The sequence below is a fragment of the Hemicordylus capensis genome, chromosome 5, assembly GCF_027244095.1.
Source record: "Hemicordylus capensis ecotype Gifberg chromosome 5, rHemCap1.1.pri, whole genome shotgun sequence".
NCBI classification, from domain to species: Eukaryota; Metazoa; Chordata; class Lepidosauria; order Squamata; family Cordylidae; genus Hemicordylus; species Hemicordylus capensis.
The window spans coordinates 166,903,143-166,920,750 of NC_069661.1; the positions used below are offsets into that span (position 1 = coordinate 166,903,143).

Here is a 17,608-nt window from a genome sequence, read left to right on the forward strand (position 1 = left end):
CTCTAGGCCCCTGATCATCTTGGTTTCCCTCTTCTGTACCTTCTCCAGTTCTACAATGTCCTTTTTTTAGATGTAACAAGAATTGTATGCAGTACTCCAGGTGTGGCCGCACCATCGTTTTGTATAAGGGCATGATAAAATTAGCCATTTTATTTAAAATCCCCTTCCTAATGATCCCTAGCATGGAATTGGCCTTTTTCACAGCTGCCGCACATTGAATCAACACTTTCAACAAGCTGTCCAACATGACCCCAAGATCCTTCTCCTGGTCAGTCACCGACAGCTCAGATCCCATCAGCGTATACTTGAAGTTGGGGGTTTTCGTCCCCATGTGCATCACTTTACACTTGCCAACATTGAACCGCATTTGCCATTTTGTCGCCCACTCCCCCAGTTTGGAGAGATCCTTTTGGAGCTCCTCACAATCCCTTTTGGATTTCACTACCCGAAAGAGTTTGGTATCATCTGCAAATTTGGTCACCTCAGCCCAGCTTGGTTAGGCTGCATGTGTGTAGGGGTGTGCGAGCTGGCTTGTTTCAAGCTGGCAATTTCAGGGTCAAACCAAACTGGGCCCAGTTTGAATTGAGCTAGCTTGGAGCTCTACTGGTAAAGAGAAATCTGGTGAGGATTCCCCTTTACCCGTTAGGGGGGGGGCAGGGGGCTTCCCTAAAGGTTTTGCGGGTGTGAGTAAATAAGTACTTACAAGTGCTCGTGGCAGCAGCAGTGGCCGTGGAGGGGTGGCAGTGGTTTGAGCCTCTGCGCATGCATGAAGGTCACTAAAATGGCCTCCACGCATGCACACAGGCCATTGGCGTGACCATACAATTTTCATGGTCGTTCAAATTACCTCTGTGCATGCATGCCGACCATTTTAGTTACCTCTGTGCATGCACGAACCAGTTCTCTGCCAGCCATGCCTACTTTGGTGGAGGCCGACAGAGATGGAAGCTGCCGCCGCCCCTGCTGTAGCCGCCGCCACAACTGTAAGCAGCGACACTTGTAAGGACTTGCTTACTACCCTCCCACCTGCTCTACCTTTAGGGAAGCCCCCTGCCCTTAACTGGCAAAGGGGAAACATCACTGGATTCCCCTTTACTAGTAGAGCTCCGAGCTGTTTCGAACTGTCTTGCTTCCAACTTGAACTGGGTCAAGTTCAACCGGGCACAAAACCAGACTGGGCCAGGTTGGATTGAATCTGGTTTAGATTCAAGCCGAACTGGGAAAGCCAGTTTTGTGCACTTCCCTAGTGTGAAGTGCCAGGAGTGACCCGTGCCAATCTCAAACCCAGTGTTTAGATGACCTGTGGTTTGCTTAACCTCAGCTGGGGATCATCTGGGTAATTGCCTCCGGGTTAAATTGCTTCCACCATTTCCGGCAGTGAGCCGGTGGGGGTGGGGGTGGGGGTGGAGGAGCGGCCATCCCAAGCATGGTGGCAGCTCTAACGAGAGCAGACGTCATGTTCCTGACCCGGGGCATCATTGGATGCGGGAGAGGGGAAGTCTTTCCTCTTCCAGCATCTCCCTTCACCGCACCACTGCTAATGTAACTGGAATAAGGATAGAAAGAGAAAGGGCAAAAGCACAATGGTACCTAGCTGACTCTGAGTTAGCTAGGTGTGGAAAGTATTATTTATTTATTCAGAATCTTTATTCTGAATAAGCACTATATGCTTATAGGAGGGGGTACTTACATATGCATAGTGCATATATGGGGGGGAGAGATTGAATAACAAAGAGAGGAGCAATACAGAGCAGAACAACAGAGAGACAGTTATGGGATGGGATGACAGGGCTTCTCCCCATGGCCCTCTCAATCACATCCTAAAACTAGTCCTTGTCCTGTCATTCCACTCAATTCCTTGCTGCTGTGCCCAGTTGTGCAACCTGTCCTTTTAGTTCATGCCACTCATCCTCAGTGGTGCCTTCCTTCTGTTTTCTCCTTCTCCCTTCCCATAGTCTCAAAGACAGAGTGCCATTGTGTTCTTTCACAACTGCTTAATGGGAGCTGTGAAAGATGTTTTGACATGTGCATGGCTGCTGCATCCATTCTTTTCATTGGGCATTTTGTGTCATTGATTTCAACATGTAACCAAATCAATTTCTTATTCAGGATTTATATAGGACTGAGATTAGCTTTGATGTTGTCCTCAAGCTTCAGAGGAAGAGGGTGAGGGCTAAAAAACTAAACCAAAGGGTGCCTACACTGCTGTAAGTGAGCACAATATGTGCAACTATACAATACTTACGTGGTGTAAAAGTTAAGGTGAGTGCCTTAACTTACACGTTCCAAGCATTTTGCAGATTGAGTGAATTTATAAGATCCTTCTCCCTTAACAAACTGGGTTTTTTAAATAAAAAAAAATCTAGAGTAGAAATAGAGATACAGCAATATGAGTAGATGCATGGGTGACAGATCCTTGCATTTGGTAGCCCTTGGAAATCTAGCAGTCTTTAAGGTGTCAAAGGATTCTTTGTGGTTTTTGATAAAACAGCTGCTACTTTGGAATTGATCAGATCTGTAAACTTCTTTGTTGTTTTGTCAAATACGAGAGGCATTAAGAATCTGATTGTTAACATTTGAATTATTAGCATTATATATAAATCCTAAGGAGTGCCTATTAAATGCAAATGTCTTTCATATTATATCTTTATCCAAGGTCAACCAATTAGGACAATCCACTGAATATATACAATACAGTAGACAAAAGCCAAATCAGCTTTAAATATATAATGAATCAAATACAAAGTGGGAGGGGAGACACCTTGATCACGAAGGAGGTTTTCCCAGGGTGAGGCTCATCCATTGCACTGCGGGTGTGCTGACCCCTGCGATTTCCCCAAATGCGGGAAACTCGACTGCATAATTTGTGGTAGCTAATCTAAATCTAAATCTAATCTAAATTTAGCTTCCACCACCTCAGTGGTGGTGAAGGAAGAGGGTGGGCAATGAAAGCAGCATCAGCAAGGATAATCGGAATTATGCTTGGCTGACTGGCTCCTCCTGTTTTCTTAAGCCAGCCTCACACCACTGCTGCCCCTGTTGGACATCGTGACCCCAACCCTGCCTGTCTGGGGATCCCTCCTGACTCTCAGAGTGTTTATAACATTCAGAGTGGTTATTTCTAGGGATGTGCACAGAACCAGTTCCGTGCACACTCAGGAGGTGTGGGAGTGTCAAACTGGTTCCGTGGACCAGCATTTGGCTGGTTCAGAGGGCGGGGGTTCCTTTAAGGGACAGGGGAGGTGCTGCCTACCTGCCAGCCCCCACCCAGCTGCTTTTCCTCTGCTGGCATTCTCGTAAAAAGCAGGCGTGTGGGGCTGCAGCATGTCTCCTTGCAGCCCTGATCAGTGGTGCCCCAGAAATGGCCGACGCATGTGCGCGTGCATGCTGTATGCATGCGCATCGGCCATTTCCAGGGCTCCACTGACTGGGGCTGAAGGGAGGCACGCCCCATTCCCATGCACCCACTTTTTATGAGACCGCCAGCAGGGGGAAAGCGGCTGGGTGGGGGCTGGCAGGTAGGCAGCACCTCCCCTGCCCCTAAAGGAACCCCCGCCCTCCGAACCAGCTTGAATGCTGGTCCACAGAACTGGTTTGGCACTCCCGGAATGGAGCACCGAATGATTCCGTGTACATCCCTAGTTATTTCCCCTGCAGTTCTGGGAAAGGCTCACTCAGGGTTTTCTGGGAATTATAGTATTTTATGGGGCTGCTGCCATGGCTACAGCCCCGGAAAGCAATATAATTCCTAGGAAACCCTGCACCTTTTCCAAGACAGCAGGGGAAGAAGTAAAAAAACAACAACACACCATCTGTTTCTTAGAGTCACTTTAAAATGATGCTTTGGAGCAGGGGTGGGGAACCTTGGCACTCCAGCTGTTGTTGAACTACAACTCCCATCATCCCCAGCCACAATAATTGTGGCTGGGTATGATGGGAGTTGTAGTTCAACAACAGCTGGAGTGCCAAGGTTCCCCACCCCTGCTTTGGAGGATGCTGCTACCTCATGCACACAGATAAGAATGAAAATAGAGCTAGCCTATCTTCCACCCATGCCATGTAAGTACCTATGGGGATTGGGTGGGGCAGTGCCCAAAGCTGTGGCTCAGGATTAAAGCAGGACCTCCCCTTGAAGCTCCAACTTGAATTGAGGGACCTCTGAAGCACTGAGGCAGCAGGTGAATTGAAGCAGGGCAGCTTTGCACAGCCCTAATAAACTGTTTGGACTCCACAAACCATAAGGGTAATCTGCTCCCTTACATTTCTACCTGCTCATTAAGATCTTCTTGAGAGGGTCAGCTCTATGTGTTGATACCTCTAGAGGCTTGTCTGGTTAGCACATGGGACTGGGTCTTCTCAGTGCTGGTGCCCAGGCACTAGAACTCCTTCCCTTTGCATGATCATTTTGCCTCCTCCCTCCTGGCTTTCAAATGCCTTTTAAAAACACATCTGTTTTGTCAGGCTTTGGGGATTGTCTTTCTGAAGTGGTTTTATTCTGCCTCTGGTATTTTATTGTCATTTTATCTTGTTTAAATTTTGCTCGAAACTGTTTTGAAAACTCAGAATGATAAAGCAGCATATAAATATAAAAAAACAAATGAAACTAACATGGTTACACCAACTTGGGACAAAAATATACCTATTCTTCTAGTCAAGTATTTCATTGCCTTGAAGATTCTACCAAGAAGATTGGTAGAGCGCGCAGGGCATACTGGAGAGACCCTCAGAGCCGGGAGGCAGCTTTCCGCCTCCCGGTCAGGGGTCTACCCACGAGTAGCTGTGGTGCGGAGCCGTGCTGCAGCTACTCACGAGCAGATATCCCGGGTTTGTGGAGCGCTCGTTCTGCAAACCCAGGCTAAGGAGCGGGCTACTTGAGCAGTTTAGCCGCTCAAGAACCACTGGGCTTTCTTGCGAGCCAAGAAAGATCAACAAAAATCTGGCTAGGCTCTCCTAGCCCGATTTTTGTTAATTGTGAGAATAGCCCCAATGTGTCCTATTCAGACAAGATCTCCCTGTATGCAGCTGACACACTGGCTGGTCATGACCACTCAGCCGTCACATGTTTGGTCCTTATTTACAAAGGGTAGCACTGTATATGCAGAGGGTTTTCGCCTGTATTATAGATCCTTGGACAATCGAGGTTCTAAACTACTTGGGGAAACCTTCTGTGCATTCCATGCTATCCCTTGGGACAGAGACAGCACGTGCAGCTGCCAGGGGAGCTGGCCATTGGTGGCATCAGGGCAGGACCAGTGGGCACATCTTGATCTCCTTTGCCTGCAGTTACAGTCCTTTTGGAGGAGTTGTTTGACTTGATCTACTAACTGGCTTTCTGCAGAAAAGGCAAGTTTAGGAGAAGAGCGGGAGTTTAGTCTGCCCCTAATCCTCATCTAATTCAATTGTGTATAATATTATATGGCCATCAGAATCATTAGGGGATATATCTTCTTGGTGTTTGTTTTTTTTAAAAACTGACTTCCCTAAATACTCAGACCTGGTCTTTAACAATCAATGTTTTATTTTTGATTCTCACTATTATATAGTATTTACTTTATCCAGGTTTGCTGATATTGTAAATTGTGTTTCTAATAGCAGACTAAAACAAAAGAAACACAGATCATTCTTCCATAAAGAAACCTGCTAAATCCACTAAATCAGTTCTAACACAAACTACTTATTTCCAGGGTAAAGTCATAGAGGCTATTCACATGATGGGACGATATCAGGCTAGTGGATGCTAGCCCAATTTTGTCCCATCGTGTGAACCACTGGGCTCAGCTGCAAGCCCGGTGGTTCCTAAGCGGGTAACCCGCCTTACTACCCTGTTCTTAAACCAGGTTTGCGGAGCGAGCGCTCCACAAACCTGGTTTTAAAATTCGTGAGTAGCTGTGGCGCGGCTCCACAGCACAGCTACTCATGAGGAGACCCCTGAAGGGGAGGCGCTCATTCAGGGCATGCTGGAGCTTCCAGGGGCCAGTCGTCCCCTGCTCCCCCCAGCACCTGCCAGATCTGTAACAGAGCCGGCAGTCGTGTGGGTGGCCATTTTGGCCACCCAGAGCAGACTGTCTGCTCATGTGCTGGGAGAGCGGGCGCTCTCCCCGCTCATCCTCCCCAGGCAGGTCTCATTGATCGTGAGACCCGCCTCATGGTGTTTTAGAGCGACTCAATGAGTGCCCCCTTTTTCTGTATGCAAGATGTTAAACTCAGAGGTAGAACCCAAACCTCGTATTATGGGATTCCAAGTTCAATCCCTGGCATTTCCACCTTCTCTTAGGCAGAAGGTCCCAGAAAATAGTTATCTTGAAAATCTGGAACGCTGATGTTGAAATTGAACCATTGCTCTGATTTTATGTGCAGTTTCTTAGACACAGGAAGGTTACATAGCAATGCTGAAATGGGAAAGTTAATGGGTGGCTCTCTTACTCTCTCTTTCCCCAGAGCTATAACCTTAAAATACCCAACTGTTTCTGAAGTTTAACTTATACAATTCCTATAGTTAAACAAACAACAAGGACGTGTGGTTAATGAACACATTGCATGTGGAAATAGAACAGGTAGTACAGATTCTTGGAAGCTCACACCCCTTCTTCTCTTTTGCAGATTCAAGCATTCAATGTTGCAAACAATACATTTTCCTATGCAAGTGACTGCACATCTTTCTTCACTCCTGCAATTTGGATGGGTTTGGTGACATCATTAGTTTTACTGTTGATCCTTACCTATGGAATTCACATGATTGTGCACCTCACAACAAACAGTAGATTTGATGACCCCAAAGGTCCAGCTCTTTCAGTACCAGAGACAGAATAGCTGCCAATGTACAGTTCAGATCACAGTGAACTGCTTTCAAATCTATTAGTGTAGGGGAAATCATAAATAAAGTGAAGAGAACCTTAATCAAATGTTTCCAGAGGGGGAGCCGTGTTAGTCCATAGCAGCAGCAACAGTCTTGTTAAAGACTAACAGATTTATTGTAGCATGACATGAAGTATAGTCCACTTCATCAAATGCTGCTGAGGATTACACTTCATGGGTCTGATGAAGTGGATTGTAGTCCACACAAACTTACGCTGCAATACATTTGTTAATCTTTAATGTGCCACAAGACTCTGCTTGGGGGAAAAAAAAAGATTAAACCATGAGCAATGAAATATTGTTTCAAAATCAGAGACTGAGCAATAGTGATAATCTTTCCAGCTCTTGCCTCATTTTTAATAGCTGCCTGAATGAAGGTCCTGCAGCAAAGCTGATACCATTCACAGTTGCTGCAAGCCATTAAGAAGACCAGGATGTTTTTCACACAGTGCTTTTAAAGCCCTTTAACTCACATCTCCTCCGGAATGGAGGGGGTGCGTCCACACATTGGCCAGATTTACCCTGAAGTCTTTGCGAGTTATCGGGGAACAGTTCACACACAAATTGGGTTTTTCACTGCGTGTTAGAATGTAGGCCGATATATATCCAGGGTTAAAAAATCCACTATTTGTGTCAGTTTGGGGGGACAACTTCGATTTTGCAGTAAAGCCTCCCAGTAAACTTGCGGTAAAGCCTGCTGTGTGTAAAAGCCCCTGCAGGTAGTGCTAGCAGCTTTTTAACTGCTATTTGAAAAGGGTCATAGCGAGGGATTTTTGGAGAAACATGTTTGTAATAAAGCTTTATTCAGAAATTCCATACTGAATTTTAAAAACCTCTTTTTAGAAAATGTTCTCTCCAAATATTCAAATCAAGTAAAACAGAAGAAATGAATTCTAGATATAAAACTGACTGGCTGTCTTACACACCCTTAATGTCTGATTTAATCACATTTATGACACCACATTTCTCTGAATGGATTCACATGATTCATTTATCCATTTTTGTTTTGGTTTGGGGTTTTTTGTTTTTTTGCAATCACCCAGTGATGAAATATATGTAGAGTGTGGTCTTTCAAGAGGGCCTAATATGGATTCAAGTCCAAATCCACTACAAATCCACTACGAAAGTCCAAATCCACAACACAGTGATATTGAAGGGCTACGATTCTCTTTGTGATTTTGGAAGCTGACACTAAACAATGAACTTTCCATAACATCATTAGCAAACATCATTGTTAGTCTTGATTCAGTTCAGATTCATTCCTGTGTTTACTGGAATCTGTCCCTATGTTTATAAGCCTGGCATTCCTAAAGTCTGGATCTTAACTTAATATCCCCCTGTTCTCTCTCTTCCATACCCGCAGCCATTCAAATAAAGTATAAAGATTATTTTATTCAAATAAATAGATACTTTTAGATCAAATAAAGATAATTCTACTCTGGGTTGTATATTTAAAAAAAGCTGGTCCTGACTAAGTTGCATGCACCGTAACTAACTTGTTTCAATGGCCCTTAGTTATAACTTCCTTTGGATACAACCCAATGGATTAGAAGGGTTTACTAAGACAAAACCAAAAGATGACATCTGAATAAGAGATACAAATTTATAATCTGGGAGTCAAACCAAGCCTGAATCCAAATCTAAAATATCTTATTTGCTTTGAATCTAAACTGGAACTAAGCATCTAAACACAAGAAGTGATAACTGGTTCAAAGCAAGTGATTCAATAATCAGGCACTCAGTCTTCAATTTTGTGATCAATGTTCAATTTTCCTGATTTTGTTTATCCCGTTGTATGTATTTTGTTTGTTAAAATCCTTAAAAATTCAGAAATAAACCGTTTCAATAATATTTTTCTCAAGTTTAGTCATTATCATTGTGTTCATTTTGCAGAACTGCACTGCGAGCAGAAGAATTCTATAGTATACTGCATGAAATATATCTAAACTGGTTCAAAGTGTCTGAACAAGTTACCAAGCCACGAGGGATGTGCACGGAACCACGGTGGGCCGATTCAGAGGTGGCAGGGGTCTCCCTTTAAGAGTGAGGGGAGGGTGCACTTATCTCTCTCGCCGCTTTCCCCCCGCCGGCATTGGTTTTTTTAACAGCCCATCGGAGTGGCAGCGTACCTCCCTGCCGCCCCGTTTCCCTCGTCTTCGGGATATGACCAGAAGTTGCTGACACGCGTCTGCTGGTTCTTTGAACCGGTTCGGGACCTCCAAACCAGTTCTTTGCACATCCCTACAAGCCACTTTTAAAAGTTAGTGCTAAAGTAGAACCAAACTGGAGAGTTAAATATTAATAAACCCTGAATTGGAACTGAACCCAGTTTTGTAAAGGTTTGACTGCCTACTTTTAGTATATTGTCAAGAAACTTTGATATATTAGCTGATTAGCCAAAAAAATTGAATAATGTCATCTTAAGAACTATTAACTAAAGCTACAGAGGTTACATCTTATTTCTTAAGAAATGACAAACAAGAAATTATAGACAAACATTACATTTCAATGACTAGGTGAAAATGTTCATATTACCAGCTGGAAATGGCATGAATCCAGGAAAGACTTCACATGGAACAAGAGAGACTACTCCTGTGATTAATCAAAGGCCTTTTATTCCTATTAACCCTCAAGTCATAATATTCAATCTATTCTATACTGATTAAGAGAGAATATATATATAGAGAGAGCGGGAGTGCGTAGTATTAAAACAATGCATAGAAGGGAAAGAACAACATTATTCAGACAGAATGACCTTATTGTTTATTAAATCTCTATACCGCCCTTCCAAAAATGGCTCAGGGTGGTTTATACAGAGAAATAAAAAATAAATAAGATGGATCCCTGTCCCCAAAGGGCTCACAATCTAATTCTTTCTTATGCAGAAGAAGGAAAAAAACCCAGAAGAACAGAGAAATTAAATATGGGAGGCAGCCTAGGAGTCATTACTTGAAAATGAAAGGGACAGATAAATAATCAGAAGAAATTAAAAGTTTAAGACATAAAGAAGGAAGAAAAGGAGAAAAGAAGGGGAGAGAAATCAAGGTGATGGCCCACCACTGAGGTACTCCCGGCAGACATCCAGTGGAATCTGCCTGCTGCATATCTAATATCTCAACATTTTATATCTTTTTCCCTGACCAAAAACACTTATGGGAAACCCCAGATGTTCCACTATCCTGCTTCAATGGGTGGCAAAAAATTACTTGAAGGCCCCTCAGCAGTGTAGGGAGGCTGGCAGCAGCCCATGTGTGGCCACTGTGGTCCCCTGGCCCCACCCCCTGCATCTGACATCAGACACAGGGATGTGGCTAGCCACACCCCCACGTCTGATGTCAGACATGGGGGACGAAGTCTCCCTCCCAAACGGGGCCATGCAGCCCCGTTTGGAAGGGAGATTGGCCTGTGCTGCATTGGGCAGTGTGGGCCGGAGTGATTCCCCCTGACTTAAAGGCAGGGAAAGCTGTTCCGGCTGTGCTGCCAATGCAGTGCGGGCTGATCTCTCCCCTAAATGGGGCCATGGGGCCCCATTTGGAAGGGAGATTGATCGGCCCCAGTCTTAAACGGCTCTCCCCGCCACACGGCCTGTTTGGGACCAAAATAATGCCCCCCACGTCTGACATCAGATGTGGGGTGTGTGTCTGGGGCTGTGCTCATGGCCCCTGATTGGTGGCAACCTGGGTTCTTTGAACCTGTTTACCCAATGGTGGCTCCTGCTGACTGGGGAAGCTCTGCAGGGGCTGTGTGTCCCTGTCCTCGGTATTGGCCATGCCCCCTGCATCTGAAGTCAAATGCAGGGGGCATGGCTACTGCATGGGAGAGTATCCATTCTGATCCTCCCCAGTCAGTGTTTCATTGAAATGCTGACTGGCTGGGCTTTTTTCCACAGCCCAGCCAGCATTTCAATGAAACACTGGCTGAGGAGAAAAGGGGTGCACCTCATGCTCCTAGCTGGTGAGTGTCTCATTCACTGGCTAAGAGTGGGAGAGGGTAAGGGTGTGCCCTGACCAAGGGTGAGGAGGTGCCTTGCTGGGCCTCTCAAACCCTGGCAGCCGAAGGACGGTCGTCCCCCCTTGCTCCGTTGTCCCCATGCCCCTGCATTTCTTTCCCCATATTTATAGCACAGATTTATAACAGGTTTCTTATCTTTCTTATGTACAAAATGGCTGCCATAGGGGAGGAGCAGTATAAAATGATCTCCAAAATTGCAGCACGCTTCTACTCAACAAGTCTTTTTCTGCAGTGGCTTGCCAAAGAGATTGGACAATTTCCTCCATACTCCAGTATTACAAGCTTCAAAAACAAAAGTTTACAGGTTTTTGTAAAAATAAAAATAAAAAGTTTGCATGGAAAAAATCCTCTGTCGTCTCTAGTGAGTCAGAAACAGTTTGCCACATAGGAGCAGCTGCCATAAGCAGTGGTTTAAGATCATTTTGATTTGGTAGAATATTTTATGTAAACACAGGTCTTTGGAACCACCAAAATGAATGCAATTTGAACAACGTGAAGGAGTATCATTTTCATCATGTCCAGTGAGATTACCAGTTTTCACCATCCATTAAGAACTCGACAAGCTACATTAGGAAACAGTAGATCTAGGTGATGCATATAGGGAAATGTGGTTTACTTCAGCAATATAATAGGGAAGTTATAGATGGAAAGTTGTGAAATCTAATCTAAATTAAACATTTTCCGCTAAAGGCTGAATAGGCATCTTGGCATGCTTTAGGTGCAGGGAGTTCAGAATAGACAGTTGAGTTGAAAGTATGGCTAGGAGACAACAACCATTCCTGAATGAGGAATGTCTAGAGTCAGCCCCATTCCCACCAGCAGGTGGAGCATGAACAACATCTGTTAACCTGCCTATGTTCAGCTTGTCTATTCTTCAAACTCCTCTGCAAGCCTCTTGACCCATGACCTTAAGTTAAGAGAAACAAAAGTCATGCCAATAGGCCAACTTCTTCTTCTGACAAAAAATGTATAGACAACAGTAGGTACCAGATGTTTGTGTAAAACCTCCTGAGATCTATATGGAAAGTAGCAGAGGCAGCAAGATGAAGAAAATGTAGCAACTGCTACACTGAAGAATGATCCATTGTCTAACTCTTTTACACACACACACACACACACACACACACACACACACACACACACACACACCTACCTTCAAAGATGGATAGTATATTCTCTCAAGCAGTGTTACTTATTGTGGTGTGAACAGTGGAGGAATCACAATGGAGACAGAAAAACCCTTCCAGTTCAGTTCAGTTCAATCCAATCCAATCCAATCCAGTCCAATTATGCAGTAGCTTCTCCAACCCCAGGATATACAGTAAGAAGAGGAGAAGTCCTTAGAGGCCCAATGAACAGGGGTGTAGCTATAATTGAGCAGATGGGTTCAACGAACCTGGAGCCCCCAGCTCCTGAGGGTCCCCTAGCTCCACCCCTCCCTATTTTCTTCATTATCTCCCTCACTCCAAGGGGCCGCCAGGGAGAGGGATGAACACAGACCCCCTATCCCCTAGCTACAACCCTGCTAATGAACCCATCAACATTTCAGTACACACTATTTGGATCTTGAAATTTCATTTGGATAAAAGCTTTTGTACAAGATCTGGATTATGGATAGTACTAATTTGAGCTTGTGTGTGTGTTTTACATTACATTTAGGAATGCAAAAAACATTCCCAAAATATTATTTCGATAACATTTAACCTTTTCTTGGAGTACTTAGTATTTGAGAGCACTGAAAGCAGAAGGAGATGCAACTCTGCAAACGTGCAGCACATATACTAAGATTGGAACGCTACAGAGAAGATTAGCATGTCCCCTGTGCAAGGATGACATGCAAGAAGAGAAACGTGCAAAGTAGACAACCTACTGATTTCAGTTGAGTCTATGCTCAGTTAAGGACACGTTTAACTTGCAGAGGATTGTAGCTCAACATGTGTTTAACTTGGCTTGGATCTTGTCCAGAGTCTTAAGCAATGCATGCAAATATATGAAGTGTTTCTCAAAGCCAATGATGAGTTTCACTGCAAGATGAGTTTCAGTAGACTCAGTACATGCTGCTGAGACTTGCTGCACTGACTTATAAAGCTGCATGTCTTATAGTAAAGTAAAGGTAAAGTGTGCCGTCAAGTCAATTTTGACACCTGGCACCCACAGAGCCCTGTGGTTTTCTTTGGTAGAATACAGGAGGGGTTTACCATTGCCTCCTCCTGCGCAGTATGAAATGATGCCTTTCAGCATCTTCCTGTATTGCTGCTGCCCGATCTAGTACCAGCGAGGATTTGAACGGGCAACCTTCTACTTTGTTAGTCAAGCACTTCCCTGCTGCGCCACTTAAGGTGACAGTGAGGCAATTCACACGATTGGGCGAAATCAGGCTAGTGGAGGCTAGCCTGATTTCGCCCCATCGTGTGAACCACCGGGCTTGGCTGCAAGCCCGGTGGTTCCTAGGTGGGTAACCCGCCTAACGACCCCTGCCCTAAAACCAGGTTTGCGGAGCGAGCATTCCGCAAACCTGGTTTTAAAGATCATGAGTAGCCATGGTGCAGCTTCGCGCTGCAGTTATTCATGAGTAGACCCCCGGAGGGGAGGGGAGAAGCCGCCTCCCAGCTCCAGGGGTCTCCCCAGTATGCCCTGCGTGCTCGCATACAGCAGGCCGGCTCTGCGCGGTCCCCAAGCTCCCCAGCCCCACCGGCTCCGTCACAGAGCCAGCAATCATGTGGGCGGCCGATCCAGCCACCCAGGACTCCCCGCTTTCCCCACGCACTCTTCAAAACTGGGTCTCACTGATCGTGAGACCCAGCTCAATGTCTTATTAGTAGGGTACTGTGCAATTGTCACCCTGATTTATTTATTTATTATTATTTATTTATTATTATTATTTCTTGTTTACACAGTCAGACAGGTGTTATCGGTTGGTTGGTTTTATCCAGACATCGAGTCCTTCCCAAGGACCTGGGATGGCTGAATTTTATTGTCAGTTGTTATAGATATCGTCGCAGAATATAGGCTGTTATTATTACACATTTTATATCCCACTCTTCCTCCAAGGAGCCCAGAGTGGTGTACTACATACTTGAGTTTCTCTTTCACAACAACCCTGTGAAGTAGGTTAGGCTGAGAGAGAAGTGACTGGCCCAGAGTCACCCAGCTAGTATCATGGCTGAATGGGGATTTGAACTCGGGTCTCTCAGGTCCTAGTCTAGCACTCTAACCACTACACCACACTGGCTCTTTGAAACACTGGCTGCTGATTTGAAACACATTAGCAGAAAGCAAGTCCTTAGAATTAATGGGTTATACTTCTACAAAGTGTATTTAGGAATACAAAGGATATCTCCTGTATCATGGTGCCTGCCTTCAAATGACTCAGCAATAAGTGATCTGTTTCATGGTTTTCTCTCACTCTCATTACCTGTCGCTCTACTTTTCCTTTTAAAACCTTGGCTCAACACACACATTCTTCACTCTTATGTAATTTGTCCAGCATTCAGTTCCAAGATTTGTTGAAAATTAATGTCAAGTAGAACAAAGATTATCTCAGCCTACTTTTTAAAAGTAACTCCTGAATTACTTTTGATCACATGTCCAAACTCCTGGCAGAAGCAGCATGAGTTCTGTAAATTTTCAGACAGAACCCATCATTCGCTCACTGAGCACCTTGATGTGCAGTGAAGCACTGAGATGGTCACTTCATCGCAGACAGAAAGTGCACCTTCTGCCCAAATCAGCTGTCAAACAGTCTTCTATTTTTCTTGATGAAATCCAGATCCTCTTGAAGTTGAAACCCATGGATTGTATCCAATGAAAGCTAGTCCCATTGAAATGAATGTATGCAAGTTAGTCCCAACAAACTTGCCTTATTGACTTCAGTGGTACTTGATCTTGACTAATTTCCTTCCAATACAACTTGGTGAGGCTATTCACACAGGCAGCCAAGGCCAAGCTTGGGCAGCCCAGCCTGGACTTGGCTGCCTGTGTGAAGCACCACTGGGATGAAGCCCGATCCCAGCACTGCCTCAGTCCCAAGCCCGGGAATTTACCCCAGACTTTAACCTGGGTTTAAAAGAGCGAGCATGTCCTTAGCCCCAGGTTCAGGGTTGCGTGTGTACGTGGGCTACAGGCAGAGCCAGGCAGCAGGAGTGGCCGTCTGGGGAAGGATCCTCAATACACGACACTCCTGGCACAGGTCATTGAGGGATGCTGCAGGACTTCCCCCTCCTACTCCCTGCTCATGTGCCGTGTGAGTGGCAGAGCCTTGTAGCTCACTTGGGTCGTGGGCAGGGAGGAGCTTGCCTCCCTGCCTGCCCTCCCACCCAGCAACATATTTGGCCGTGTGCATGGCCTTTGTATGTGTAATCAACCTCTTCTTTCTTCTTGCTGTTAACTTCTATGAGACCATTTACCTAATGTTTATCCAACTGTCTTCTCAATGAGCTAATTTATCTCCCCTTAATGAATTAACCTATATTTGTTTCTGATTAGCGGACCAATCTTCCTGCTAATTGAACTAACTGACATTTTTGTTGATGAAATTAACCTCTCAGCAGATTAACTAACCTCTTCCTGTTTAATGATTTCTTCAGTAATGAACTAGGAACCTCCTAGCTGATGAACTAATCACTTTGCTGGCTGATGACCTAAGTGATTGCCCTGTTGACAAATTAACGGATTGTCTTCAAATGAACTATCTCTCCCCTCTTGGTGATGAATTGTGGATATTTTTTAATCTGATTGATTAACTGATTTTTTTATTGACAACTTTGTGGAATTTTTTATCTTTTGATGCATTTTGTGTTAATTGTTTCCTTATTGAAGTATAGATGAAACTAAATTGGGTTTTGCATTTTGAACCTATTAAAATGATTTTATTTTTAGGATTATTTGTTTAGATTGAGCTAATTGTAAATCACAGAACTTATTAACAAAATCCACTATCAGTTTAGGATATCCCACTAGAGCTGACACCCTGACTACATTCACTAGAGAAAGACCTATTGAAAATGAGTTCTCCTTTAAGATAACTCCTGTTTAGTACTACTGAGTAATTAAGTCAGGATGTCAGCCAGGGCTTTTTATGTTACTTTCATCGTTCTATCTGGATTGCTGTAAGCCATCTTCTATCATATATATTCTGGTAGCTCCAAGTCTTAACATTCACAACAATTTTGAATACAACTGAAGGAAACCCAGGCGGGTGCACAGCTGGGGGAGTCAGTCATGTGACTTGTCTCTGGTTCCCCCCCCCCGCCCAGTCAGTGGGCCCCCAGACAACTGTCTCCCCTTGCCCTATTATAGTTACGCCCCTGCTTCAGCACCTTCTAGAGAAAAGGAGAAGCAAGAGGGAAGAGAGGGAGGCATGAAATAATCTGAGATTATGGTAAAATGAGATGTAACCAAGAGAGAAGTTTCAAAAGAGTGAAGACTATGGGAGGGCAAAGAAAGAAAAAAGAAGAGTAGACACATAAGGAGGCAAAAAAAAGCAACAAATATGGAAATATGAGAAGTAATAAGCACCAACGTGTTTTAAAGGTGCTTTTTATGAAAAGTAGGATATACAATTTATCATGACTATAATAAAATAAAAGTTAGTTATTATGGATCTTTTCGTTATAATATACAGTTTACTACTACTACTACTATTACTAGCATTTGTATAGTGCTTTTGAGTGGTCAAGATTATATATGCTTCGCATATTCTTATCTGCATATTGCAGCTGGGGAGCTGACTGAAGGGGAGCGACTTGCCTAAGGCCACCGAGTGAGTTCATGACAGAGATGAGATTCAAACTTCATCCTTTCTGATTCATTCCTGGCGTTGCCAGGTCTGGAACCCCTCAAACCTAAGATTCAAGAGCTGGGCTTGGTGATGAGTCAGGGCCCACTAATGTCACAAGGCTACCAACTGTTGAACGATCCCAAAAATGTGTGTTACTGTGCAGAGTTCCATGGTAAAGGGGTGCACTTTTTCTGGGAAGATGGAAAAAATTAGGACAAAATATCTACATTTTGGGAGGAATTTTTCCAAAGGGAAACTTGAATTATTTTAGTCAATATTGAGATCAGTATACCAGAAATAAAAATAAAACAATCATAGCTGTGACACAAAGTATGGCAGTGGAATAACATAATACAAAACATCTATACAGAACATCAAATGACCCAAAATAACCCCTAGCCCCAAATAACCCCTAGTCCTTTTATCATCACCAGTTCACAAGTTGCTTCTTAATTCGTATAACTATAGACAAGAATTTTGCCACTCTTGGAATGTTGTCTATCCGTAGATATTTTACACAGAATTGGATAGTTCTACCTTGCAGTGTGGTCAACACAATCAATTGTTGGTGGGCTCTGGTACAGAAGTTTAATTTGAATTGAAAGTGAGTGGCTAAAGACATACCTGAAGTACATAACTGCTCTGCATTGTGTTTTCAGAAGTTCAAAATGAGCCTTAATAGCATATGAAAAGACCGGTTGTGCACTGCATGGCACTTTAGCGTACATGTGCACTCATTTACTTGCGTGTGCACTAGGGACACAACCCCACCAAGGCCTTCTAGACCCTGGGGAGGGATCTAAAACCTTTAGCAGCTCACATTAACAAAATTGTGACAAGACATTACCCAGGAGTGAAAAATAGGGACTGTGGCTTACATAGTGAGCAAAGAACCATAGATCTAAATGAGAGGTGCCTGTGTGGCTGCAATGAACTTTAAAACATGCCTGTGCTGCTTGCAGA

General features: G+C 44.2%; 1 protein-coding gene, 1 non-coding gene and 1 pseudogene across 2 annotated transcripts in view; all 3 read left to right on the forward strand.

Moving 5' to 3' along the window:
* LOC128327423 (V-type proton ATPase subunit S1-like) overlaps nucleotides 1–8,706 on the forward strand; it is a gene marked incomplete at its 5' end in the record, with an annotated part of 61,332 nt that extends 52,626 nt beyond the window's left edge. Inside the window, one exon of the mRNA XM_053256227.1 lies at nucleotides 6,601–8,706. Within this exon, the coding sequence (XP_053112202.1) occupies nucleotides 6,601–6,810 (210 nt within the window). The remainder of the gene's footprint in view (nucleotides 1–6,600) is intronic.
* LOC128328626 (U1 spliceosomal RNA) lies at nucleotides 2,739–2,906 on the forward strand. The gene has a single exon (XR_008309343.1). It is a non-coding gene; the product is annotated as a U1 spliceosomal RNA (small nuclear RNA).
* A 3,927-nt stretch (nucleotides 8,707–12,633) lies between the features above and the next one.
* LOC128328584 (uncharacterized) lies at nucleotides 12,634–12,729 on the forward strand (annotated as a pseudogene).
* The last annotated feature ends 4,879 nt before the right edge of the window (nucleotides 12,730–17,608 follow it).